The sequence below is a fragment of the Rhinoderma darwinii genome, chromosome 12, assembly GCF_050947455.1.
Source record: "Rhinoderma darwinii isolate aRhiDar2 chromosome 12, aRhiDar2.hap1, whole genome shotgun sequence".
NCBI classification, from domain to species: domain Eukaryota; kingdom Metazoa; phylum Chordata; class Amphibia; order Anura; family Rhinodermatidae; genus Rhinoderma; species Rhinoderma darwinii.
This window is the reverse complement of record NC_134698.1, coordinates 48,065,969-48,093,499: the sequence shown is the minus strand read 5'-3', so window position 1 is coordinate 48,093,499 and position 27,531 is coordinate 48,065,969. Positions and strand designations below refer to the sequence as shown.

General features: G+C 40.5%; 1 protein-coding gene across 8 annotated transcripts in view; it reads right to left on the bottom strand.

Annotated features, from left to right (window-relative positions):
- The window catches only part of CDIN1 (CDAN1 interacting nuclease 1), a 412,283-nt gene that overhangs the window by 272,826 nt on the left and 111,926 nt on the right, over window positions 1-27,531 (bottom strand). For all 8 annotated transcript variants that reach the window (XM_075844816.1, XM_075844819.1, XM_075844821.1 and 5 more), the window contains one exon: window positions 24,852-24,924. In XM_075844816.1, coding sequence (XP_075700931.1) covers window positions 24,852-24,924 — 73 coding nt within the window. The remainder of the gene's footprint in view (window positions 1-24,851; window positions 24,925-27,531) is intronic.

The window sequence follows — 27,531 nt, the reverse complement described above, 5'->3', positions numbered from 1 at the left end:
TTTGAAATTTTATGACAATAATAGAATAAGTTCTATAAATATTCTCAATGATCTGCGGCACGTAAGTGATCAATAGATGGGTAGATGTCTCATTATCATAAAACACCTGCAATCCTATAGCCTTTTTAAAGTTGACCATACATATTAGGTCAAAATCAAACAAACCCCCAGATTTTGGTGGGATCAGGAAACAGTCCGCCAGACTCCCCACTGCTTATATCGGAGAAAAGAAGCATCAGGCATTTTGGATTTCAACACGCCTGATCTTTTGTTCGAATGTTAGGTAAAATACCTTATTCCTTTCTACGCATTGAAATAAACAGGCATGCCACTCCAAGCTGAGTGTGCATGTTTATGAGGAAGTCAGGAGAGATATCTGTGGGCAAACGGGCATACAGACCACAGATATCGAATGCCTGTGACCAGCTAACCACCATTTTCTATTTCATCCCCAGTTTAATTACAAGATTTTTTAGAAATCGAATGAACATCCAGCTTTGTAACAGGCATTAATCCATAACGTCAATAGTAAAGCCACACTGCTGTCTGAGCAAGTCAAGCACTGGATTGTCATAGATCACCTCATGTCATAGTATCTCGAGATTAACCATGGATAAAAAGGACGAGACAGACGAAAACACAACAAAAAGAGTAGCACCAGCTCCAATACTACTGGTTTAATACCTGGGACGTTGTAGGCTATTTGTGCTTATGAGTTTGTGTTTCCATTATTGCTGGTATATTAGCGGACACTTATACCATATAAGTGGGGTTTAATGCGGACATAGGCATTAGACAATATTTATAGTACATCATTCTCCTTTGTGACTCTAATATATATAGAACTAATTACACATTCATGGGCACTAGACCATCGACTGGATTGTAAGCCATTTATAAAGTAATATATAACCGACCATTGCTGGTACTGGTGGCTTATTACTAGTCATTACTGCTTGCATATCATGGGGAACTGCTGCTTTACACAGTTTTACAATTGGGCATTAGCATTATTGCTAAACTTATTACTGCACATTTCTGAACTAGCTACTAAACTCTATAGTGCTGAAACGGCCTGATTTACCAGAAAATATCTGGGTGCTTATTCACCACCGTGGATACTGCCATTCCTCAACTATAGAAACCTATTACTATAACATCAAACGTGATCTCTTTCATTTTTTATCAAAAATAAATCTGAAAGAAAAAGGATTGTGATGGCCACAATATCTAAAAGATGGCCCAGCACTAGTTTAAACAGATAGATAGATAGATAGATAGATAGACAGACAGACAGACAGACAGACAGACAGACAGACAGACAGACAGATAGATAGATAGATAGATAGATAGATAGATAGATAGATAGATAGATAGATAGATAGATAGATAGATAGATATAGATATATCCACTACCAGGGTTGGGCTGGCTTATCAGATTACCGGAGTACCGTCCTGTGGCCCAGGGCCTGACAATAATGGCCCCTAAAGGTCCATCAGAAGACAAATCTTTTTGGAGTTGACTTTAAAGCCAATCACCAGGGTCTATTTCTTATGGGTGAGTCACAAATAACCTATTAGACCTTATTGATGACATGTCCAGTGAGCAATGATAACAAGATCACAATGAAATTGAAAGACATGCACATGTTCTGTATAAATGGCGGTTTAACTTCAGAATTATTACCTATGATGAACCTCAGTCAGACATTGTTCACTACCCTCTTTTACAAAATGAGACTAAGATTAACTTCTTCTTTTGTTTGCATAAAAAAATACGACTACTGTCACCTATAAATGTCTCAGAAAAGTATTACATAATAAATAAAAATGAAATCATAATACAATGAAATATCCCTTACCGTGAAATTCCTTTAAGGCCTCGTTCACATCTGCATTGAAGGGTGCATTAGGGGCTTCCATCAGAGATCCAGCCAAAAATACTGGATACATTAGCACAGTATACTATTGCTTCTGGTAAAACGACAGCCACCCATTAAAATAAATGGGTACCATCGTGCGCCGATGGTGTCCATAATGCAACGGAATGGGCGCTTCCAACATTTTCATTGTTCTGCTTCTCAGAACGGAAACACAGACACAGATGTGAACGAGGCCTAATCTAGCATTGACGGCACCTACCAAGTGCCATAACATAAAATATTCTAGATTATCAGATGGTCATAGAAAGCATTTCTCTTGTAAGGGTAGAGAATGGCAAGTCATGTAAGAAAAATTCTTAGATTAGTCTTAAAAGTGGTTATCTCTGCTCAGATGTCTGGTCTTATGAGATTTCAGATCATCAAACAGTTCTGTATCATAGACATACTTTCTGGACAATCGGATGTCCGATTAAAAGATTTTACTGTATATTGTTTTAAGTTAATTGGGTAACAGAACTGACCAAAGCAGAAGAAAATTCTAGATGGAAAGTTAGTGGAGTTGTTCATTTTTAACACAAAACAATGAACATTATGAATTACTTTACCATTTATACAACTTATTCAAATGTTTCAGCAAGGTAAGAGAATTCTGAGATTCTCTTGAAGGGTTGTGCTTTCAGTTAATAGAGGACAGAACCCTAAGAAGGACTTTCATCTACCAGTCAGAGCAAGGAAGATAAAAAGAGCATCTCTCGCTCTGGAGGACCCAGCACATCTGTGCATTATATGGACAGCCCATTGATTTCTAGGGGCTGTGTAATGCTTCATATCCCCTGCAGTGGTGCTGCAGGGGAGTTTAAAAGGCTTTCCCCCATCTCGGACATTTATGGCATATCCACAGGATATGCCATAAATGTCCTATAAATAGGGGTCCCACCTCTAAAACTAGCACCTATCTCCAGAAAGGGGCCCCTGTCCTACCTTCTCCCGCTGTCGCTGGGCTCAAGTCACTGTTCTACGAGGTGGCCGGGTTTTTCAGAAACAGCTAAGTGCATTTGTCTAGAATTAAATAGGAGCTACGGAAAAACGTAGCACACCGAGCTACGCTGTTTTTAGGACTCGAGAGCTAAGAATACACCGTAGCTTGCTTTAGAGATGTATATCCCCCTGAGGAAGCACACGTGGTGAAACGCGCATTGGGGTTTATACGGCGGAGCAGACACTGTCTTTTACTCTCTGTTGCTACCTATGGGTAAGTCTGTGATCAGACAGCTAACTTTGCTCAATGTACTGTTCTTTGTATTATACTTTTGAAATAGATGTCTGTCTAATATATCTACATGTTTGCCCATAGACATTAGTTAGCAATAATATTTTGTGCGGTCTTCGCCTGTTATACTAGAGTCGTATCTTTCCGTGTATTTTAACTATTTATGGTGTTTGTTTAATAAAAATTTAAACCTTTTATATATATATATACATTGGCGTCAAAGGCTCTACTAATTGTTTCTCTGTGTTATTTAGATTAGTTCATGGAGCCCCCTAGATGATATGGGGGGACAGTTGTGGTTTAAACAGTCCCCAGCCCTTACTACAATTTTGTTTGGAGTCTATATATTGACTCTATACACCTATGTAGATATTGCATTAAAAACCAGACGTTTGCAGCTAGAATAGTCATGTAGCACATTAACAATGTATAGAGTGTATTTCTGATTAATTTAATGTTATCTTCATTGAAAAAAACTGTGCTTTTCTTGCAAAAATAAGGAAATTTCTAAGTGACCCTAAACTTTTGAACGGTAGAGTACATCGGAAATATCACCCAAAAAATTTCTAAATTAAGTCATCCAGTTATTCTTCATTATTAGTATTGTCAGTACACATTAAACGGCCATCTTAATAAGTCTACAGAAAATCGATTACAGTGGACATAAGGTAAAAAGATGTAAAACCAAGGGAATCAAAATTCAACATCCATTCATTATGGGGGGGGGGGGGGGGTCCTATAGTTCGTAAACCTTCACCGACCCTGTTGTCATTCTCACCAGACAACAAGTGAGCCTTCTGAGAAATCTTACTCTAATCCCAGAAACGTGATGTTTGAACTCAATTTTATTTTTCATTCAGGATAAATTTGCATTTTCTCTTCCGAGAATGCCATTAACCAAATTAAAAAAAAAAGAGGGGAAAAGGAAACAAAATCTCATTAGAAGGCAACATTTGTTGAGGGTGGAACGCAATAAACAGTAATGAACGACGTTCCTTATTGTTTCTGACACTGATGAGCTCCTGAGCAAATTTGTTTATTAATTAAAAACGCTTTTTTTTTCTATTCCTCCCCTTTATTTTTTCCTTTCTCTGAACGCACATCTCATTGAGTTCCAAAGATGCCCATACATCAAACTTCATCTCCGATGGAGATAATGCGCATCGGTAAAGCTGATTTTCCATGATGAATCTCAGAGCATATAAATTGGCTAATATCTGAAAACATTTACAGATACTAGAGGAATTGACTACTTCTAAGGGATGATGAATGGCTCATTCAAACGCCGGGAGACAGCTCTGCAAATCTCCCCGGCTTCCACAGCCCTCATTTGATTTTCCAATTTACTCCTTTTAAATTTATCTTCCCACTAAAAATAAAAAGTGCTGATATTTTTCCCTTGTGCTGCTCCAGGAGGCGACAGACACAGGAGGGGGGGAAGCTATTCTGGCAGAACTAATCCCCTTCCACCTGCTACCGCTCACCTGGCAAAGACCTGTATGCTCACAGCAATGTGTTGCACACAACTTTACACACTGCACAATTTAACTATTTATTATGAGTAGATAAAATGTATGCCATAATCTCATCATCATCCTTTTGTTAGCCTTGTCTTATTGGTATGGTCAGTGGCATAGCTACAGAAGTTGCAGTAGTACCAATCATAACCGGGCCCCAAACGTCATTGGGGCACAAGTCTGCCAACCGAGAAGATGGTGAAATAAGTTGTTATAATACAATAATACTAAACTAGATTTATCCTGTATACCACTATTAATATAGAGATTCTGTATATAATTTCATTAGCTATGGTAGTATGAGAAGGAATTATTACTTTTGCACCCGTGACCAGGACATTTCGGCTGTGCTTTTGATTATGGGTTTGGATAGTGATGTACAAATATGTCCTTACTTTCTCTCTAAGGCTCTGTTCACATCTGCGTTGGAGGCTCCCTTAGGGTCCATCGTCGTAGATTCTCATGTTTTTGCGTTATCTCATCCAATGACGGCCATCATGATGAAAATCTGATGGTACCCATCAAAGTCAATGGGTTCTGTCTGGCGTCATTGGTTTTCGTCATGTGAAGGACCCGGCGGCTCAGTTTTTTCTCTGATCTAATCCGACATCGGTAAAAAAAACACGGAAAACCCGAACACAGATGTGAACAGAGCCAAAATCCGACATAAGCCGAGATGTATGGGGCAAGATGTAAAACCAACATGTAAAAAAAACACGTATACCTCCAATGGATGCCTCCCGTCAGCCTTCTGTCACCCAAAGAATCCCGTATAAGTCACAGCCATCCAGTAAAATCCTGTATACATCACAGCCATTCAGTAAAAAAGTATACTCCAAACATATACTTTTTTAACATGGAAGTCTATGGTCGACAGATGTCATTCATCAGACACATCCATCGCCCATAGACTCTTATGTTAAAAAATGTTTACATTTAACGTATATTTTTTTTTACTGGATAGCGCGAGATTGTATTGAACTGCTATCATGACAAATTGTATGTTCACATCTGCATCTGGAATCCGTTTTAAACCGATCCTTATTTTATTTGACGGATAATAAATAAAAACCGATAAACGGAAAGCAACAGAAACAAAATTTCCAGGGTTTTTTACCGATCAGTTCGACTAAGCCATCAAAAAACTCTTGCTTCAGTTTGTAGCAGTTTTAAATCCGTTATGCTCCATTTTTGAATGATCAGCTTTTTTTTACTGATCCGATTTTCTGCACAGATTTTTCTTCTGTGCATATGCAGATATTTGACAGATCCGTCTAACGGAATGAAAGACAGATACAGTCTCTAGACATTTCGTATGTATCCATCATCTATTGACTCCCATATTAAAAATAAAATGCAAATGTCTGTCCTGTCAGGTTTCCGCTTTTTTTGAGCGGAAAAAAATAGCGCTGCAGTCGGCGCTTTAGATTCTACCATAAAAACGAAAACTTGTTGGAACGGAATTAAACTGAAGCCAACTGAGCGTTAAAAAAAACCCCAGTTGAACTCAGTGGGTGTTTGAACTGAAGCGTTCCGTTTTTCAGTTCTTTTGACGGAACGGAATAACGGAAATCACTACAGACATGTGAACCCATCCTTAACATAATTTAAGAAAAAGTAAAAGTGGACACTTCTTTATACTATTTTTTTTTCACATAAGCACAATTCAACAATTTTAAGCTTACTAAAAGGAATGTTAATTTATAAATTCAATAATTAAAGTAATAAACAAAAACAGTGGTTGGCACGGAGGCTCAGCGCTACAGCCATTTGAATCCAACCATAGCATCATTTAAATGGGACACTGTAGTCGCCTGTCTCAGTCAGCGCAAGCTCATCCGCCACTCAATTAAAAAATTTCTTCACTGCAGTAAGGAGGAATGGGTAGCTAAGGACCCCCATTTCAGTGAATGATGGGGTCCCTACAGTGGGGTCCCTAGCGATAGGTGACAAATGTAAATTCTGGAAATACCAATTTCATTCAGACAGTTCCCTGCTGAGAATCATATCTATGGCATCAGCACTGCTAACCAATGTGCACCACCTATTAACCGATTCCCAAATGCCGGCTGTATATATCCTTAAAACCTGCGCCATAGTGTACTTACTGCGCAGGTTTTAGCTGGCTGGCCCAGCGATTGGGCAGCTGAATGTCGGGTGCCGAGCAATCAGTGACTGCCTGGGACCCTGAAGAGAATAGAAAAGAGCAGTTTTCACTGCTTCTATCTTCTCTGATCCCTTGTACACAACGCTCAATGAGTGCTGTGTGTAGAATTGGTCCTGATGATCATGTGAGTGGTCACATGATCACCGAGATTTTAGCGGCAGGCTGCTGCAAAGTCTAACTAGACCCAGCACAGCCCTATTAATGACAATATAATATAATTAAAGCGAAAAAAGTCCCCAAAGTTCTTTTCTGACCTTTGAGGGACAGACCATAATAATAAAAAAATAAAAGTAAAATAAAGTAAAAACAAACTTAGGCTCTGTTCACATCTGCGTTGGGGTCCTGTTCTGACGGAGGTTTCCGTCAGAACAGGACTCCGAGCAGACACAAACTGACACCGACGGAAACCAGAGGGTTCCGTCTCCATCACCATTGAAGTAGCCGATGTCCCTGGTTTCCGTTTGTCTCTTTTGTGCACCGGATCAGTCGTTTTGCCGGAAGAAATAGCATAGTCGAACATGCTATTGCTTCTGGCAAAACGACGGGTCCGGTGCACAAAAGAAATCAATAGTGATGGAGACGGAACCCTCTGGTTTCCATTTCTGTCTGCTCGGAATCCCGTTCTGACGGAAACTTCAGACGGAACCACAACGCAGATGTGAACACAGCCTAAATAAAGTCTATTTTAGGGTAAAACAATATTATTACCAGAAAAATTGGCTGAAAAGTAAAAATGAATATTTTTTTACTATAATTTTCAAACCATAAGTCTGGAAAATTTTAAATAGTTAAAAGGATGTGTATAAAAATGATAGAAAAGTCGCAAACATCACGTTATAGCCGTTTAACTAACAAATGCTAAAAATGGCTTAACAGTGTCTGGTCCTTAAATGCTATGTAAACCTTAGAATGGCATTTTTATTTTTTTAATAAAAAGGTCAATCCACCAGTAATCTATCACATCCAAGTTCATAACTTAGATGTGATAGATTACAGGTAGACCCTGCGGGTCAGAGACACGCAGGACCCGCTTTCACTGAACCCGTCAGTCCCGTGGACCTGATGGGAGCAGGACTTAGCCAACGATACAGCTGCTCTGTATCTAAAAAAAATAATTTTTGTTAATAAAAACTACTTATAAAGTTGCACCAATCACACTGACTGACCTTTTTATTAAAAACCCCAAAAATTCCATTCCAAGGTTTACAAAGCCTTTAACCCCTCCCCGCCGCAGCCATTTTTTGATTTTTAATTTTCCACTCGTCACCTTCCAAGAGCCATAACTCTTTTATTATTCTGTGGCTCAATACGATTACGGTGATCCCAAATTTATATAGTTTTTTTTTATATTTTACTACTTTTAAAGAAAAAAAAATGTTGTTAAAAATGTTTTTTTTATTTGTGTCGCCACATTCCGAGCGCCATAACTTCATCGATGAGCCGTCACACCGCCCTATTTTTTGCGGGACCAGCTGTAGTTTTTATCGGCATTATTTTTTGGTACATATTTTTTGATCACCTTTTATTACACTTTTCTTGGGAACTAAGTTGCGATTTTGGTGTATTATGTTTTATTTTTTTACGGCGTTCACCGTGCACATTAAATAATGCTATATTTTAAAAAGTTCAGACTTTTACGGACTCAGTGATACCAATTTTGTTAACTTTTTTTATTTTTTTACATTAATTTAGAGGAAAAATGGGAATAGGGGGGTTTTTTGAACTTTTACATTTTTTTTTTTCACTACTAAAAACTTTATTTCACTTTTTTTTTTTTTTACACATTTCATTAGTATCTCTTGGGGACTTGAACCATTGATAGTTAGATCGATGGTATAATACACTGCAATACGAACGTATTGCAGTAAATTGTCATTTTTACAGGCATCTGTTAAGTCGTCCCACAAGCAGAGCTTAGCAGAGGTTGAGTGAAGGCAGTCCTGGGGGCCTTAATTAGGTCCCTTGGCTGCCATGGCAACCATCATCACCCCCCGATCTCATTGCGATTGTGATGAGCTGCCGGAGGGGGGCCGCCCCCCTCTTTTCAACACCTCAGATGCTGCAGTCGCGATTGACCGCAGGATTTGAGGGGTTAAACAGCCAGGAAGAGCGCGGTCACTGTTCCTGGCAGTTAGTCCCGGGTGTCAGTTATAAAACGGAGCTGAAACACGCAGCGTATGGAGTGCGCTCCATACATCCCCCCCCGCACTACGGCGTACCAGACACAACATTTTTTGAGAAGGGGTTAAGGCTCAAAATAGCCCGGACCTGAACCAGTTAAAGTCTTCATGTATTTCGAATCATCTGTGAGACACCGTATGCTATACCTGCATCCAAAGATAATACTGCAGCCAAGCACAGAACTGCAAAATGAGTGTTACTTGTCAAATCAGAGCCTGCTCTTGTCCTCGCTGCACTTGTCTTTTCGTCCCCGGAAGCTAATGAACTGCTCCTGACTCATTACTCAAAAAACAAAATAAAGAGGCATTTAGCATATATGAAGCGGTTTCAATGCACATCCTAGTGGAGTAACAAGAGTTCTACTTAGACCCACCCTGCCGTTAAGTGACAAAGTGATGGATGGTGCCAGGGGAGGTACTAGTGGGTTAAATCTTGATACCAGCTTGAATGGAGTGAGGAAATGGAATGGCAGAATTTAAACATGGAGCTTACAAAATAAGCGATCAATTATAGAATGCAATGTAATAAAATACTGCACTGTAAGAGGTGGACACATTTCTAGTTACACCAAGAACTTTGAATGTTATTTATAATTTTCAGAACACACAACTTGATAATGTGTTTACAGTGGTTTTACTAGACAGAGATTATATATTATATATATATATATATATATATATATATATATACATATATACACATGAGGAGCATGTGCAGGGATGAAGTGAGGTCCCTATAGAAATATATAGTCCATAACATGATGTGCCAAGAGTGTAAATTCTGCAAATGTAACACAGCCTTATTATATACTGCTAGTAGTAGAAATTATAAAACCTGATAATTCCATATTTTTGAAAAATAAAAGGGATTTTCCAATTTTATGTGAAGTTTCCCGCATGACACACCAATGTCCATCCGTGCCATAAAGCAGAAAGTGTGGTGACTCATCATAGAAGGCAACCCTTTGCCAATCATCGGTGGTTCAATTCCGATACTGCCATGCAAATTGAAGCCTTTTTTTTTCCGATGCCCCTTTGTTAGCATAGGAGCAGTGACCATCCGTCTGCTTCGGAGCCCCATACGCAGTAGGGTTTGGTGAACTGTTGTTTTAGACACACGTCTGGTAGCCCCCTGGTTGATTTTCACGGTGAGCTGCTCCACCGTAGCTTGTCGTTCGGCCATCACGCACTTTCGTAGCCGATGTTCATCCCTCACATCAATGGCACGTGGTGCTCCGTAGTTTCCATGACGGTTAATTCCAATGGTGCCATTTGTCCACTCACGATACTCTTTCACCACAGCAGCACACGAATAGTTCACCATCTGCGCTGTTTGAGAAGTACTGCCACCCTTGGCCCGAAATCCAATAATTATCCCATTTTGCAAATCGCCCCTTTTACCCATGGCAACAATGAGTGATATGTGTTCAGACACCCTATCACACACCTTCTATACCCACTAAGCCAGCAAACGACACGTCACGTCCTTTATGAGCAACGCCCACGCCGCAAGTAGGAGATGGTCATAATAATGTGACTTGACTGTGTGTAAATATATATATATATACATATATATATATACATATATATATATATACATACACATACATATATATACATACACACACACACACACACACACACACACACACACACACACACATATATATATATATATATACACACACATATATATATATATATATACATATATATATATATACACACACACACACACACACACATATATGCATATTAATTGCAAGAGTATAAATACAAACTAAAAGTGCACATGAGAGCTCAATAACCTAAAAAATACCAAACTGTAAAGTAAGCAGCTAATGTCATCTCTTGGGAGTGAAATACTAAAGCTGGGTGCTGAAAGTAAACTCCTGGAAATACGGCCTCTCCTGCCACTTCTGCTTTTAGCAGCTACATAATTGGGAGAGATACCGCGTACACATTGCTGAGCAAGCACTGAAAGGAAAGACATTCATCATTTTAATTGCATTGTGTTTAATTATTATTAGAAATCTGTGCAGAAGTTGAAATAGAAATTATTGAAATGGTGAGAATGTGATAGCATATTATTGGACCATTCCACTAAAAGCTTTTGTTATCTGCGGCCCGAGCTATGTGGGTGACAATGTGGGTGTTACAATTCTCGTAAAAAAACGTATTGTGATAAACTCTGGCCGGTTTGGCTTATTTTTAGCCAGTTGGATGAAGATGCCGATTGGTCCAATTCTAACACAATGGCTGCATTAAACATATACAGTACAGTGATTTAGTGACACTATTGGCGGATTACATAGAACATTCACATTATTATTTAGACAATATTGCAATAATGCTTCATAAATATTCTATGCTACATATATACAGAGGTAAATGAAGTCTTAGTACTGGAAAGAAGACCTGTTTTTATGCGGTTCCAGTGTATGGCTATCCAGTGTTATCGGCCTAACACCACATATATTGTAACATTAATATCACTGATCAACAAAGTCTTTATCTGTAAAAGTTTGTCCTATTTGGACAATCCCTATTTGTTAGAAGGGTCTCCCAAAAGGAAGCGGATCACAAGAAGTCCATCTGCTGGGATTCCCACCAACTAGCTGTACTATGCTAGGGAACCTGCCATCAAGCGGCATGCCCAGTATTACAGCTCAGTCCCATGCACTTGAATGGGACGAAGCTGTCGTGAATTTTAATGCCAGGCACAGCCGCTACTAAAAGTACAGAGCTGTGTCTGGTAAATAAAGGGAACCTTTGAAAAGCTGATTTGTGTGGGTGCTGAGAGTTGGGCGCCCCTTCCAGTCTAATATTGATGGCATAGCCTAAGGTTAGACGATCAATTGGAAACCACCTTTGAAGATTTGAGGTTTGTAGGGGCTGCTGGCTGTTTAGGGCAAACATCAATTATAGAGCCAATTAAGTGCAAGGCTGGATCTATACATATGATGCTGCAAAAAATATCCAAATGTAGTAATATTAGCGACGTGTAAATGGCAAAATGACTGGACTCCGTTATCTGTCCAGAGAAACCACTGTATCCTACTGGGTCTCCAGTCCTTGCTGGCACTCCCAGACCCTTCCAAGAAAATAAGATTACTTCTAAGAGGACACAAAACAGATAAAAGCCCCGATCAATGCACTGAGCTGCCCACGCTGATGCACAGGCATCAAAATCCCAACAAGGAAACATGTTTTATGTTACCACCTAAAAGATCAAATGTAACTCAGAGAAATCAAATTAACTGTAAAGAAGATTGATACTTTCATAAGAGATTTGGAGGATTCTCTGAAGGAAAAATATACACAAAAATAAAAGAAGAGCGCTATTGAATGGAAAAAGAAATATATTAATAGACATCACATTTACAGTCAGTCTATTAACTTTACAATTACCCCACTCAATGAATTTTGCTTTACTGGGTATGATACAGGCTAATCTGCCTGCTTTGCCCTTGTGCTGGCTGACGGGAGTCGGATAGAAGTAGGTCCAAAGCAATCAGACCGCCTGACGTTGACAAATGGCTATGCTGCGGCAGACTTGTGGAGAGGGAGGGAGGGAGTGCAGACACATTCACTTTAATCTCTTTCTTGATTAAATCTAAAGCCGTGCTGTTCTGACATCATGTGATTTGCTCACAAAGCGTCGGCGTGTTTCAGCATGCTGGGTATAAAATGTTACATTTCCAGGTCCTTAAAAAGAATGCAAAACACACTAGGATAAAACGACTAGGAGCCACCCTTAAGAAATGTGGGTGCATTCACAGAACATAGAATAATGCGTTCATTTCCAAGGTCTCCGCTTAGCATTTAAAACATAAAAAAAGTAATAAACACTGGTAGTCATTAAATGGACAGCAATACTATACCGATGTAGCAGGGCTGAATTTTGTCACATATTTATTTGAGTTAGGATAATGTGCTAGGTTTACCTGCAGTCCTATGTAAAACCACAGAAATTATATAATATATCGATATATATCACAATTGTGCCAAAACATAATCAGCTCTACTTCATTGGATAAGCTAAGCTCTGCTACATTCTAAAAACAACAAATATTGAGTACTAATATTCTTATTATTTCTATAGGATTTACGTGTGAATAAAATACCGATTCTGGCTTGAATATATTTGCTATAAACTGTTTGTGGAAAACAGATGAGTAGATAAACTTAAATAAGAAAAAAACATTCATCTTAAATCTTCTTGTTACAAAAGCAAAATTTCCCCAACTATAAAAAGCAAAGTGTTAGACATAGCGATCCTTTTGATGTACGGCGAGCCAGGTCTAAGCGTGCATGGTATAGCGAGCACAATAAGACTCTAAAACCGAGCGGAATTATAAAAAAAAAAAGAAAAAGGGAAAGATGAAACCTACAAAGAATTATTTGCTGCCTTTCTTCTTTATTGTTAGATTACCTATGTGCCTAAAGGCGGGACTCAAAAGGTAAACATAACACCAGGTAATAAAAAATGCAGGCGGTGGAACTGTCTTTTTTTTTTTTACCAGACTAGGCAAATATTTATGGCGTAGTTGACAAACTCGTGCCTAGTAAAAGAAGCAGCAGAGAGAGCAATTACCCTGATATTCATGGCTCACTTTGAATATTGCACTGAACATTACTCATAAATCTTTTACGAGAAGATCCCCTGAGCTCACTTAACAGCCAGTTTTAATCATGCAGTTGACACGGAGAAAATAACAAAATGTATTTTTTCAGTGGCAAATTAATTTAAGTTTGAACCTCCTCCTGAAGCGCTGCTCCTTTCATCTCCTCTCATTTTTTTTTTTTATTATTATTATTAGTAGCAGCAGAGTATTTCCTCCTACCCTCTCGCCGAGCTCCGGGAGGAGGATTCCAAGGCGGAAAGACAACATAGCAACACAAGAAAATAATTCACAAGCAGAACAAAGGCGTTTAATGGTGGAGAGGTTTTGTCTCTGGTGATGGGTGGATTGTGGTGGTATAGGAAGATGATCTTCTGTGGCCAAATAATAGATATTCAATACTGGGGGCCTAAAATATCTGGAAAGATTTCTACTACAAATAAAATTACATTTTTCTTGAGAAAGATATAAATGAAAATATAGACATAAAACTGCAGAACACTTATTCAAGTAATGCAATGAATGTAGTGAAACATGCCCGAGAAAGTCACAAAACCCTGCATTATTTTTTTTTTTTTAAAAAGGGGTTGCCAAAGTGCATTTAGGTATCTTAGGGCGTATTCACACTGTGTTTGCAGTTTATGTTCAGTTTATGCGGTAGGAAGGCTGCCACCCCAAACGCCAAACTTATCCATAGGACTCCATTCATTTGTTCTTTTGGCATCCGTCGGATCCGTGGTATGCATTGGTATACATTCTCTTCAACTGTATGGAATAGCGTAGTTGACTACACTATTCCATACAGAGGTATGACATGAAAAAACATATACTGTGCCTATTCAGTGGCATAAGTCGGAGGCTTCCGTTGGTGATAGACATTGGGAAAACGGAAGTGTCGATTCTGTTGTATCATGACACCATCGCCGTCTGACAGAACCCATTGACCTTAATGGGTTCTGTCTGGTTTCCAACATGGTGTTTGTCATTTGTACTCCTATTTCCAGGATTTTTGGGTTCTACTGGTAGCAATATTATCTAAGGTCATAATGCTAATGTATTCACATTTATGCGTTTGCAGTGTACGCCAGAAGTATACAGTACTGTGCAAAAGTTGTGGAATAGCCAGTTGTGGAAAAGTAAGAATGCTTTTAAAAATAGAAGTGTTAATAGTTGTTGTTTTTTTATCAAATAGCAAAATACAATGTGAATGAACTCAGTGAATTATTTGGTGTGACCACCCTTTGTCTTAAAAGCAGCATTAGTTCTGCTAGGTATAAAATCATTGTAGTATTATAGTCAGGTGTATGAATAACCAATTATACCAAACAGGTGATAATGCTCATCATTTTCATAACAGTCATTAACTGTAACAGAAACAGCTGTGTAGGCGGCTTAAAACTGGGTGGGGAACAGCCAAACTCTGCTACAAAGGTGAGGTTGTGGAAAAAAAAATTAGTCACAGCTACAGCATGGCAAGAGTGAGCACAGCAACAAGACACAAGGTACACTACCGTTCAAAAGTTTAGGGTCACTTAGAAATTTCCTTATTTTTGTAAGAAAAGCACAGTTTTTTCAATGAAGATAACATTAAATTAATCAGAAATACACTCTATACATTGTTAATGTGCTAAATGACTATTCTAGCTCCAAACGTCTGGTTTTTAATGCAATATCTACATAGGTGTATAGAGGCCCATTTCCAGCAACCATCACTCCAGTGTTCTAATGGTACATTGTGTTTGCTAACTGTGTTTGCTAACTGTGTTAGAAGGCTAATGGATGATTAGAAAACACTTGAAAACCCTTGTGCAATTATGTTAGCACCGCTGTAAACAGTTTTGCTGTTTAGAGGAGCTATAAAACTGACCTTCCTTTGAGCTAGTTGAGAATCTGGAGCATTACATTTGTGGGTTCGATTAAACTCTCAAAATGGCTAGAAAAAAAGAGCTTTCATGTGAAACTCGACAGTCTATTCTTGTTCTTAGAAATTAAAGCTATTCCATGCAAGAAATTGCCAAGAAACGGAAGATTTCCTACAACGGTGTGTACTACTCCCTTCAGAGGACAGCACAAACAGGCTCTAACCAGAGTAGAAAGAGAAGTGGGAGGCCCCGCTGCACAACTGAGCAACAAGACAAGTACATTAGAATATCTAGTTTTGAGAAATAGACGCCTCACAGGTCCTCAACTGGCAGCTTCATTAAATAGTACCCGCAAAACGCCAGTGTCAACATCTACAGTGAAGAGGTGACTCCGGGATGCTGGCCTTCAGGGCAGAGTGGCAAAGAAAAAGCCATATCTGAGACTGGCTAATAAAAGGAAAAGATTAATATGGGCAAAAGCACACAGACATTGGACAGAGGAAGATTGGAAAAAGTGTTATGGACAGACGAATCGAAGTTTGAGGTGGTTGGATCACACAGAAGAATATTTTGTGAGACGTAGAACAACTGAAAACATGCTGGAAGAGTGCCTGACGCCATCTGTCAAGCATGGTGGAGGTAATGTGATGGTCTGTGGTTGCTTTGGTGCTGGTAGTGGGAGATTTGTACAAGGTAAAAGGGATTTTGAATAAGGAAGGCTATCACTCCATTTTGCAACGCCATGCTATACCCTGTGGACAGCACTTGATTGGAGCCAATTTCATCCTACAACAGGACAATGATCTAAAGCACACCTCCAAATTATGCAAGAACTATTTAGGGAAGAAGCAGGCAGCTGGTATTCTATCTGTAATGGAGTGGCCAGCGCAGTCACCAGATCTCAACCCCATAGAGCTATTGTGGGAGCAGCTTGACCGTATGGTACGCAAGAAGTGCCCATCAAGCCAATCCAACTTGTGGGAGGGCCTTCTGGAAGCATGGGGTGAAATTTCTCCCGATTGCCTCAGCAAATTAACAGCTAGAATGCCAAAGGTCTGCAATGCTGTAATTGCTGCAAATGGAGCATTCTTTGACGAAAGCAAAGTTTGAAGGAGAAAATTATTATTTCAAATAAAATTAATTATTTCTAACCTATATTTTCTAGTCATTTTGCAACTCATTTGATAAATATAAGTGTGAGTTTTCATGGAAAACACAAAATTGTCTGGGTGACCCCAAACTTTTGAACGGTAGTGTAGTTTTACTGCATCAGCAAGGTCTCTCCCAGACAAAGACTTCGAACAAGACTGGGGTTTCAAGATGTGCTGTTCAAGCTCTTTTGAAGAAGCACAAAGAAACAGGCAACGTTGAGGACCATAGAGGCAGTGGTCAGTCAAGGAATATTAGTGCAGCAGATCAAAGAAACATCATGCTCACTTCCCTTCAAAATCAGATGTCCAACAGTGCCCTCGGCACAGAACTGGCAGAAACCAGTGGGACCCAGGTACACCAGCGGTCTACTGTTCAGAGATGTCTGGCCAGAAGTGGTCTTCATGGAGGAATTGCGGCCAAAAAAAACATACCTTCGATGTGGAAACAAGGCCAAGAGACTCAACTATGCACGAAACCATAGGAACTGGGGTGCAGAAAAATCGCAGCAGTACAATAATGAGTGTCTGCAAGCAACAGTGAAGCATTGTGGAGGTTTGTTGCAAGTTTGGGGCTGCATTTCATCAAATGGAGTCAGGGATTTGGTCAGGATTAATGGTGTCCTCAATGCTGAGAAATACAGGCAGATACTTGTCTATCATGCAATACCATCAGGGCGGCATCTGATTGGCTCCAAATTCATTCTGCGGCAGACGACGACCCCAAACATACAGCCAATGTCATTAAGAACTATCTAAAGAAGAACAAGGAGCCCTGGTAGTGATGATATGGCCACCACAGAGCCCTGATCTCAACATTATCGAGTCTGTCTGGGATTACATGAAGAGACAGAAGTTTTTGGGGAAGCCTACATCCACAGCATTTTGTTAAAGAGGCTCTGTCACCAGATTTTGCAACCCCTATCTGCTATTGCAGCAGATAGGCGCTGCAATGTAGATTACAGTAACGTTTTTATTTTTAAAAAACGAGCATTTTTGGCCAAGTTATGGCCATTTTTGTATTTATGCAAATGAGGCTTGCAAAAGTACAACTGGGCGTGTTGAAAAGTAAAAGAACAACTGGGCGTGTATTATGTGCGTACATCGGGGCGTGTTTACTACTTTTACTAGCTGGGCGTTCTGATGAGAAGTATCATCCACTTCTCTTCAGAACGCCCAGCTTCTGGCAGTGCAGATCTGTGACGTCACTCACAGGTCCTGCATCGTGTCGGCCACATCGGCACCAGAGGCTACAGTTGATTCTGCAGCAGCATCAGCGTTTGCAGGTAAGTAGCTACATCGATTTACCTGCAAACGCCGATGCTGCTGCAGAATCATCTGTAGCCTCTGGTGCCGATGTGTCCTCGCTCGTCTGACACGATGCATGACCTGGGGAAGTGACGTCACAGCGTGATCTCTGGAGAACACAGCTGTGTCTGCACTGCCAGAAGCTGGGCATTCTGAAGAGAAGTGGATGATACTTCTCGTCAGAAAGCCCAGCTAGTAAAAGTAGTAAACACGCCCCGATGTATGTACATAATACACGCCCAGTTGTACTTTTACTTTTCAACACGCCCAGTTGTACTTTTGCAAGCCTCATTTGCATAAATACAAATATGGTCATAACTTGGCCAAAAATGCTCGTTTTTTAAAAATAAAAACGTTACTGTAATCTACATTGCAGCGCCTATCTGCTGCAATAGCAGATAGGGGTTGCAAAATCTGGTGACAGAGCCTCTTTAAGTGAAAGAAAAAAAAAACTATTATCACTTCTATTTTTGAAAGCATTCTTACTTTGCAGCATTTTTCAACAACTGCCTACATTTTTTGTACAGTACTGTACGTGGGGGGGGGGGGGGCATTGTTCTGCCCTCTGATGGAGCAAAGAAATGGAAACACTAACACAGTTGTGAACAGGACCTTACTGTGGTACAAGTGGATTAGTGAGTTAACTTGATTATCCTCATCTTAGAAGCCACTCCAGCTGATCGCCACCAGTACAGCTTCTCTAACCCCTGGCTAACAGCTTGTAAAAGCCAGGGGAACCTCTGTATAGCCACTCTTCTCCCTTCAGCAGTTGCTGCAAATGTAATATTATATGGCAGCTATTCAAACAAGTGGGCAACCATGTAATACATGGTCGTATTAAGTTCACCAGAGTGGGAGTTGATCTTTGTAGTGGCTCTCTTGTCTGGCTCAAAGAGCGGGGTCCCTCTATAACAGGGGTCTCAAGCACGCGGCCCGCGGGCCGCATGCGGCCCCTGGGGCTGTCATCTGCGGCCCGCGGGACACAGAGCCGCTAGTATCGGCTCTGCTCCGAGACTCTGGAATTCCCTGACATCGCTGTCCACATATGAACAGCGATGTCTGGAGCTTCCCCAGAGCCGGAGTCCCGAGCAGAGCGCTGGTGTCGGCTCTGCTCCGGGACTCTGTGGAATTCCCTGACATCGCTGCCCATATATGGACAGTGTGTCAGGGTCTTGCCCAGAGCGGAGCAGAGCGCTGGTGTCGGCTCTGCTTCTGGACTCTGTGGAATTCCCTGACATCGCTGTCCACATATGAACAGCGATGTCTGGGGCTTCCCCAGAGCCGAAGTCCCGAGCAGAGCGCTGGTGTCGGCTCTGCTCCGGGACTCTGCGGAATTCCCTGACATCGCTGCCCATATATGGACAGTGTGTCAGGGTCTTCCCCAGAGCGGAGTCCCGGGCAGAGCGCTATTATCGGCTCTGCTCCGGGACTCTGGGGAAGCCTCTGACATCGCTGTCCATACATCGACAATGATGTCAGGGGCTTCCCCAGAGCAGGAGTCCCAGTGATGTCAGGACCACAGCTGGAGTCCCAGGAAGAGCCTACTAGCGCTCTGCCTGGGACTCCAGCTCTGGGCAAGCCCCTGACATCACTGGGGCAGCCTCTACAGAGGGCACTGGGGCAGCCTCTACAGAGGGCACTGGGGCAGTCTCTACAGAGGGCACTGGGGCAGCCTCTACAGAGGGCACTGGGGCAGCCTCTACAGAGGGCACTTTGGCAGCCTCTACAGAGGGCACTGTGGCAGCCTCTACAGAGGGCACTGTGGCAGCCTCTACAGAGGGCACTGTGGCAGCCTCTACAGAGGGCACTGTGGCGTTATCTACAAGTGGGTGTGTGACAGTATCTGAAGAGGACACTGGCATTATCTAGGGATGTGTTGCATTATCTACAGAGGGCACTGTGGCCTTATCTACAGAGGGCACTGTGGCCTTATCTACAGAGGGCACTGTGGCCTTATCTACAGAGGGCACTGTGGCCTTATCTACAGAGGGCACTGTGGCCTTATTTACAGAGGGCACTGTGGCCTTATCTACAGAGGGCACTGTGGCCTTATCTAGGGGTGTGTTGCATTATCCACAGAGGGCACTGCAGCAGCATCCACAGAGGGCACTGCGGCAGCATCCACAGAGGGCACTGCGGCACTATCTAAAAAGGGGCTGCCTAATCTTGACATGTGTGCTAACTGAGCCGCCGGACTGCATTAAGAGACACTTAAACTGGAAAGCTGGATTGTTGAAATAAGCACGTGGAGAAATATCTCAAATTTTAAACCTAGCGCTATTATTATAGTAATGTAGTATTATTATTATATTAATATAGTGTTATAGTAGTTCAAATAACTAATTGATTAACAATAATTTTGTATTGTATCAAATTTGAAAGTAATGCGGCCCGTCAACTTCCCATTTTTTCTATATGCGGCCCACTTACCAGGCCGAGTTTGAGACCCCTGCTCTATAATGTCCATAGGCACTAAAGTCAACATCCCATATGAAGTTCTCCCCATCATAAAGTTGTAAAAAAAAATAATACATTGTTTAATTAAAATAAATGTGAAATACCTGATCTAAGGGAATAGTGGTGTTAGTATTAGCCAAAGACAACACAGAAAAATTCTACGTTAGAGCAACTTTGCCTGTTCTGTGGCACACTATAAAATAATTGTGATCAATCACATGACATATGAAATAGCAATAAAGACAATAAGATTGACAAATCTCATTTGTGTGTGAGGATGACTTCTCCTATCCAAAATAGCAAACTAAAATTCATCAAGGGGTTTAACTCCTTCAGGACTGAGCCTGTTTTGGCCTTCAGGACGAAGCCGATTTTTCAAATCTCACATGTGTCACTTTATGTGGTAATAACTTCAGAATCCTTTTACCTATCCAAGTAATTCGGAGATTGTTTTCATGTGACATATTGTACTTTATGTTAGTGAAAAAATTTGGTCAATAAATTCAATACTTATTTGTAAAAAAAACACCAGGATTTAGAGAAAATTAGCAAAAATTTCAATTTTTCGAAATTTAAATGTATCTACTTGTAAATCAAATAGTAATACCACACAAAATACTTACTATTTATATTTCCCATATGTCTACTTTATGTTTGCATAGTTTTTTGAACATCCTTTTATTTTTCTATGACGTTACAAGGCTTAGAACTTTAGCAGCAATTTCTCATATTTTCAAGAAAATTTCAAAAGCCTATTTTTTCAGGGACCATTTCAGTTCTGAAGTGGCTTTGAGGGCCTTATATATTAGAAAGTCCACATAAATCATGCTATTTTGAAAACTGCACCCCTCAAAGTATTCAAAACAGCATTCAGAAAGTGTTTTAACCCTTTATGCGTTTCACAGGAATTAAAGCAAAGTATAGGTGAAATTTACAAATTTCATTATTTTTTTTTTGCCAAAATTCAGTTGGAATAAAAAAAATTCTGTATCACAGAAGGTTTTACCTGAGAAATGCAACTCAATATTTATTGCCCAGATTCTGCAGTTTTTAGAAATATTTCACATGTGGCCCTAGTAGCCTAGTGGATTGAAGCACCGGCCTCAGAAGCAAAAGAGCACCTAGTGGATTTTGGGGCCTCCTTTTTTTAGAATATATTTTAGGTCCCTTGTCAGGTTTGAATAGGTCTTGTGGTTCCAAAACATTAAATACCCCCCAAAAGTGACCCCATTTTGGAAACTACACCCCTCAAGGAATTTATCTAGGGGTATTTAGCATTTTGAACCCACAGTTTTTTTGCTAAATTTATTTGAATTAGTATTTGAAGATGAAAATCTACTTTTTTTTTTCAGAAAAAACGTAGAAATTTTAAATTTTTACAAGGAATAAAGTAGAAATAACACCCCAGCATTTGTAAAGCAATTTCTTCCGATTATAGCAATACCCCATATGTGGTAATAAACTACTGTTTGGACCCACAGCAGTGCTCAGAAGAGAAGGAGCACCATTTGGATTTTGGATTTCTGATTTTGTTGGAATAGTTTTCAGTGCCGTGTTGCGTTTGCAATGCACTGGAGGGATGAAAACTGTGGAAACCCCCCAAAAGTGACCCCATTTTGGAAACGATACCCCTCAAGGAAATTTCTAGGGGTAAAGTTAGCATTTGACCCCACAGTTGTTTTGCTGAATTCATTGGAATTAGTCTATAAAGGTAAAAATCTACTTTTTTTCTGAAAAAACTTAGACATTTTTAATTTTTACAAGGAATAAAGGAGAAAAAGCACCCCAACATTTGTAAAACAATTTCTCCCGATTACGGAAATATGCCATATGTGCTAATAAACTGCTGTTTGGACCCACAGTGGGGCTTAGAAGGGAAGAAGCGCTATTTGGCTTTTGGAGCTCAAATTTAGCTGAAATGGTTTTCGGCTGTCATGTCGAATTTGCAAAGCCCCCGAGGGCCCAAAACAGTGGACGCCCCCAAAAGTAACCCCATGTGGGAAACTACACCACTTAAGGAATCTATCTAGGGGTATACTGAGCATTTAGACCCCTCAGGTCTTTTGCAGAATTTATTAGAATTAGGCCGTGAAAATTAATATCAACATTATTTCCACTAAAATGTTTAATTTTTTAAATTTCACAAAGGATAAAGGAGGAAAAAGCACCCCAACATTTGTAAAGCAATTTCTCCCGAGTACGGCAAGACCCCACACGTGGTCATAAATGTTTTTTCATTAGAAAAGTAATTAACCCTTTCCAGACTGATCCATGTTTTGCTTTTTCTTTTTTCCCTCCCCGCTTTCCGAGAGCCATAACATTTTTATTTTTCCGTCAATAGAGTGGTGTGAGGGCTTATTTTTTGCGAAACGAGCTGTAGTTTTTATTGTTACCATTTTTTGGAACATACAACTTTTTGAGCACTTTTTAGGTAGAGCCAAGGTGACGAAAAAACAGCGATTTTGCAGTTTTAAATTCTTTATTTTTCACGGCGGATTTTTACAGACACAGCGATTCCAATTTTGTGTATTTTTTTTACTTTGCTTTAGAGAAAAAATGTGAAAACGTATTTTTTTTGGACTTTAAATATTTATTACATTTTTTCCACTAATAATAACTATTTACTTTTGTTTTTACACATTTTATTAATCCCCTAGGGGACTTGAACCAGCAAATCAGTAGATAGCTGGTACAATACACTGCAATACGAATGTATTGCAGTATATTGTAATTTTTACATGCTCCTGTAACCGCACGATCGCTGTTCCTGTCCGTTAGTCCCAGGTGTCAGCTCTAATATACAGCTGACAACCGCAGAGTATTTCGCAGGCTCAGCGCGTGAGCCCGCTCCATACAGCCCCCCCCCCCACACCACGACATGCTATTAAGTCGTGGTGCGCGAACGGTTTAATGTGCAGCGGATGGTGCAGAGTGAAAATTTAAATTTTCCACTGATGTGCCATTTTAGTGCACTATATGTTGTGCCCAGTTTGTGCCACAAATACCTCATAAAATATTAACCGGGTTCTACCGGGTATGGCGATGCCATATTGATGGACGTAAACTGCTGTTTGGGCATGCTGTAGACCTCAGAAGGGAGGGGACGGCATTTGGCTTTAGGGAGCGCAGATTTTGCTTGGTAGTAGCTCTGGCGTTTTTCTGGTATTTCAGTTTATAATGTGGTGGCATATGTAGGCTGGGTAGGGTATATCAGGGTCATAATAATGGGGTAAATAAATAATATTCCGCAGATATGTGGCCAGTGTCGCACTTATAAATGGCGCCTGATCTTATCCGCTTTTGGAACACTGCACATTTTGCATCGCTATATTCTGGCAGCCAGAACTTTTTTATTCTTTTCTCCCCCGGAGCTGTGTGAGGGCTTATTCTTTGCGGGACAATCTGTAGTTTTCATTGGTACCAAATTGGTGCTAAACCCTAGTACTGAAGGAACAGACGTTCTCGGGAATCCCTGCCACTGCAGGAAAAACAACTTTATATACTACTCCAATTTGATTTGAGTCTCCATTTGAAGAAGCCACCTGGCCTTATCTCCCCTGAAGAATTTTGGCCACAAAGAAACGCGTCGGGAGAAGGCAAAAAGATTGCCTGGATACACTTGAAGCAGAAACATGAGGTTTCCCAGTCTCCAACTTTAGGAACGGCACAGACTTTGCTGAACTACTGAACGGGTAGGGGGGTAGGGGGGTTCAATACCCCGCAAATGCAATTTTTCTCCTGTCTGGGAAAAATATTGTCCTCATATTCTCTAACTTGGAGCACCATATGCACTTTATATACGACATATATAAATATAGCCTGCTGAAAGAGGCATTATACAAAATTCATAGACACTATATTCTCCTGACAATAGGGCATATTTCTCTGTTTTGCACAAACTGTTCTAGTGTGCTTTTTTTTTGGCTCTGGCTTTACATAAGTAAATTATATTGTGAATATCGCCTTAGTGGAGGGACAGTTGTCACTGGATACAATCTGTGTACAATGCTACAGAATATGTAGCTGCTAGACAGGTAACAGGAAACAAATAAGCAAATAAGCAAATTAAAGCAGTCGGCTGCGCTATTGATTCTGTCAAAACAACGGAACCCTGTCACAACGGTGACCAACGGAAACCATTAACAACGTTTCCGTCACCATTGAGATCAATGGTGAGGGAAACGAAAGCTAAGGTTTCAATTTGCTTTTCGGTTGAGGGGTTAACCTGACGGAACCCCTCAACGGAAGGGCAACGCTCATGTGAACAGGCCCTAAGCTGTCGAAAACGTTAACACTATGACTGTGAACTTTTTCATGAATTAAAATGCAAGTTATGGTTTTGGTAAATGGCATTTGGGGAGTCAGGAGGGTAAATAATCTCTGATGATTGAACACATATACATTGAAATAAATTTGATAATAATAAAGACTTACGCATTACTCCATCCTGATCTTGAAGAAATCGCTCCAAAATTGTCCGTGCGATCAAGGCTGGAGAAAAGTCTACCTGCAGAAGAGAACGCATAGATTGTATTACAATAAGGGATTTTCCTGTATCTGCTGTATCAGCAGCTATGCTAAACTTTGATAATACACAAACCCAGGAGTGAAAACGCTCAGTGAATCGCTAAACTGTGTCTCTTGTTATATTCAGCATAAAAAGGAAAAAAGAAGATTGCCTGCAAACTCCCCAAAATCACACTTATTGTGGGTACAAGATCTGAGACAAGCAAGGAGTTTGACCTGAATGTTTTATAGTGCACGGACATCACACCTAGTGTGGAAAATCCTGCTCAGCAAGGAAGGGAGTACTAGCTTAAATTCATGGACTAGAAAAACCCTGCTCTCCATATCTTGGACTCATCCAGGAAGAATAGTGATGGTTTATAGGTCCAATCTCAAACCAGTATTAAATTTTCCTCTTATTTTCGGGTGGTGGAGAATAACGTTAAAGAGGTTTTCCAGTCCCATAAAATTGATGGCCTATCCTCAGAATTTTCGGTCGGGATCCAACTCCCGTCTCCCCCGCCGTTCTGAAGGGGCAGCAGCACTTGTACGAACGCCGCTTCGCCTTAATTTCCACTGCTCACACTGTGAATCGTCGACACACTTGTAGCAGCGGTTCACAGTATTACAGCCTTCTGCCATTCACTTCAATTGGAGAAGGCTACAATTGTGTCGACGATTCATAGTACGAGTTATGGAAATTAAGGGAATGGAAATTAAGGGGAACAAGCACTGCAGCACCTCCAAAAAGCTGATCAGCGGAGGTCCCGGAAGTCAGACCCAGACAGATCACATACTAGTTTGTAATTTAATTTCACTTTCCCACACATTAGCATCCTTCCTCCTATCACTACGTTCACAAGGTAAGACATACAGTTAGGTCCAGAATTATTTGGACGGTGACACAATCTTCATGATTTGGGCTCTGCTGCCACCACATTGGATTTGAAATGAAACAACTGAGATGTAATTGAAGTGTAGACTTTCAGGTTTAATTCAAGGGGTTGAACAAAAGTATCCTGCGAAACGTTTAGGAATTGCAACCATTTTTCTACACGGCCTCCTCATTCCAGGGGCTCAAAAGTAATTGGACAAAATAAAATTACCATAAAGGTTTTTAAAAAAATACTTTGTAGAGAATCCTGTGCAGGCAATGACTGTCTGAAGTCTGGAACCCATGGACATCTCCAAACGCTGGGTTTCCTCCTTTGTGATGCTTTGCCCGGCCTTTACTGCAGCCATCTTCAGTTGTTGCTTTTTTGTGGGTCTTTCTGCCTTAGGTTTTGTCATAAGCAAGTGAAATGCAGATCGATCGGGTTGAGATCTGGTGATTGACTTGGCCATTGCAGAATATTCCACTTCTTTGCTTTAAAAAACTCCTAGGTTGCTTTCGCAGTATGTTTTGGGTCATTGTCCATCTGTACTGTGAAGCGACTTCCAATCAACCTTGCTGCATTTGGTGGAATCTGAGCAGAAAGTAAATCCCTGAACACTTCAGAATTCATCCGGCTGCTTCTGTCTTCAGTCAGATCATCAATAAACACCAGTGACCCAGTGCCTTTGGCAGCCATGCATGCCCATGCCATCTCACTACCTCCACCATGTTTTACAGAGGATGTGGTGTGTTTTAGATCACGAGCCGTTCCAAGCCTTCTCCATGCTTTCTTCCTCCCATCATTTTGGTACAGGTTACATAGTTAGTACGGCTGAAAAAAGACACATGTCCATCAAGTTCAACCAAGGGACGGGAAAAGGGAAGGGAACAATTTCTACACATAGGAGATAATACTTTTTTGTTCTGGGAAATTATCTAACCCTTTTTTAAAGCCATCTACTGTCCCTGCTGTGACCAGCTCCTGCGGTGACTATTCCATAGATTCACAGTTCTCACAGTAAAGAAGGCTTGTCGCCTCTGCAGGTTGAACCTTTTTTTCTCCAGACGGAGGGAGTGCCCCCTTGTTTTTTGAGGGGGTTTTACATGGAACAGGATTTCACCATATTTTTTGTATGTGGCATTAATATATTTATATAAATTAATCATGTCCCCTCTTAGTCGTCTTTTTTCAAGGCTAAATAGGTTTAATTAGTTTAATCTTTACTCAGAACTTAGATTCCCCATGCCCCTTATTAGCTTCGTTGCTCTTCTTTGTATTTTTTCCAACTCCAGGGCAGGTTGATCTTAGTTTCGTGATGTTCCATAACTGGGCTGGCTTCTTTAGATGTTGTTTGGCAAAGTCTTATCTGGACTTTCTATTTTTGAGCCTGATTAATGGTTTGCACCTTGTGGTGAACCCTCTGTATTTGCTCTCATAAAGTCTTCTCTTTATGGTAGGCTTAGATACTGATACACCTACTTGCAGGAAAGTGTTCTCCACTTGGGTAGATGGTGTGAAGGGGTTTTTCTTTACCATGGAAAGGATTCTGCGATCATCCACCACTGTTGTCTTCTGTGGACGTCCAGGCCTTTTGGAGTTCCCGAGATCAACAGTGCGCTCTTTTTTTTCAAGAATGTACCAAACTGTTGATTTGGCCACTCCTAACTTTTGTGCTCACTCTCTCCGATGGATTTCTTCATTTTTTTCCGCTTAACGGTGGTCTGTTTCACTTG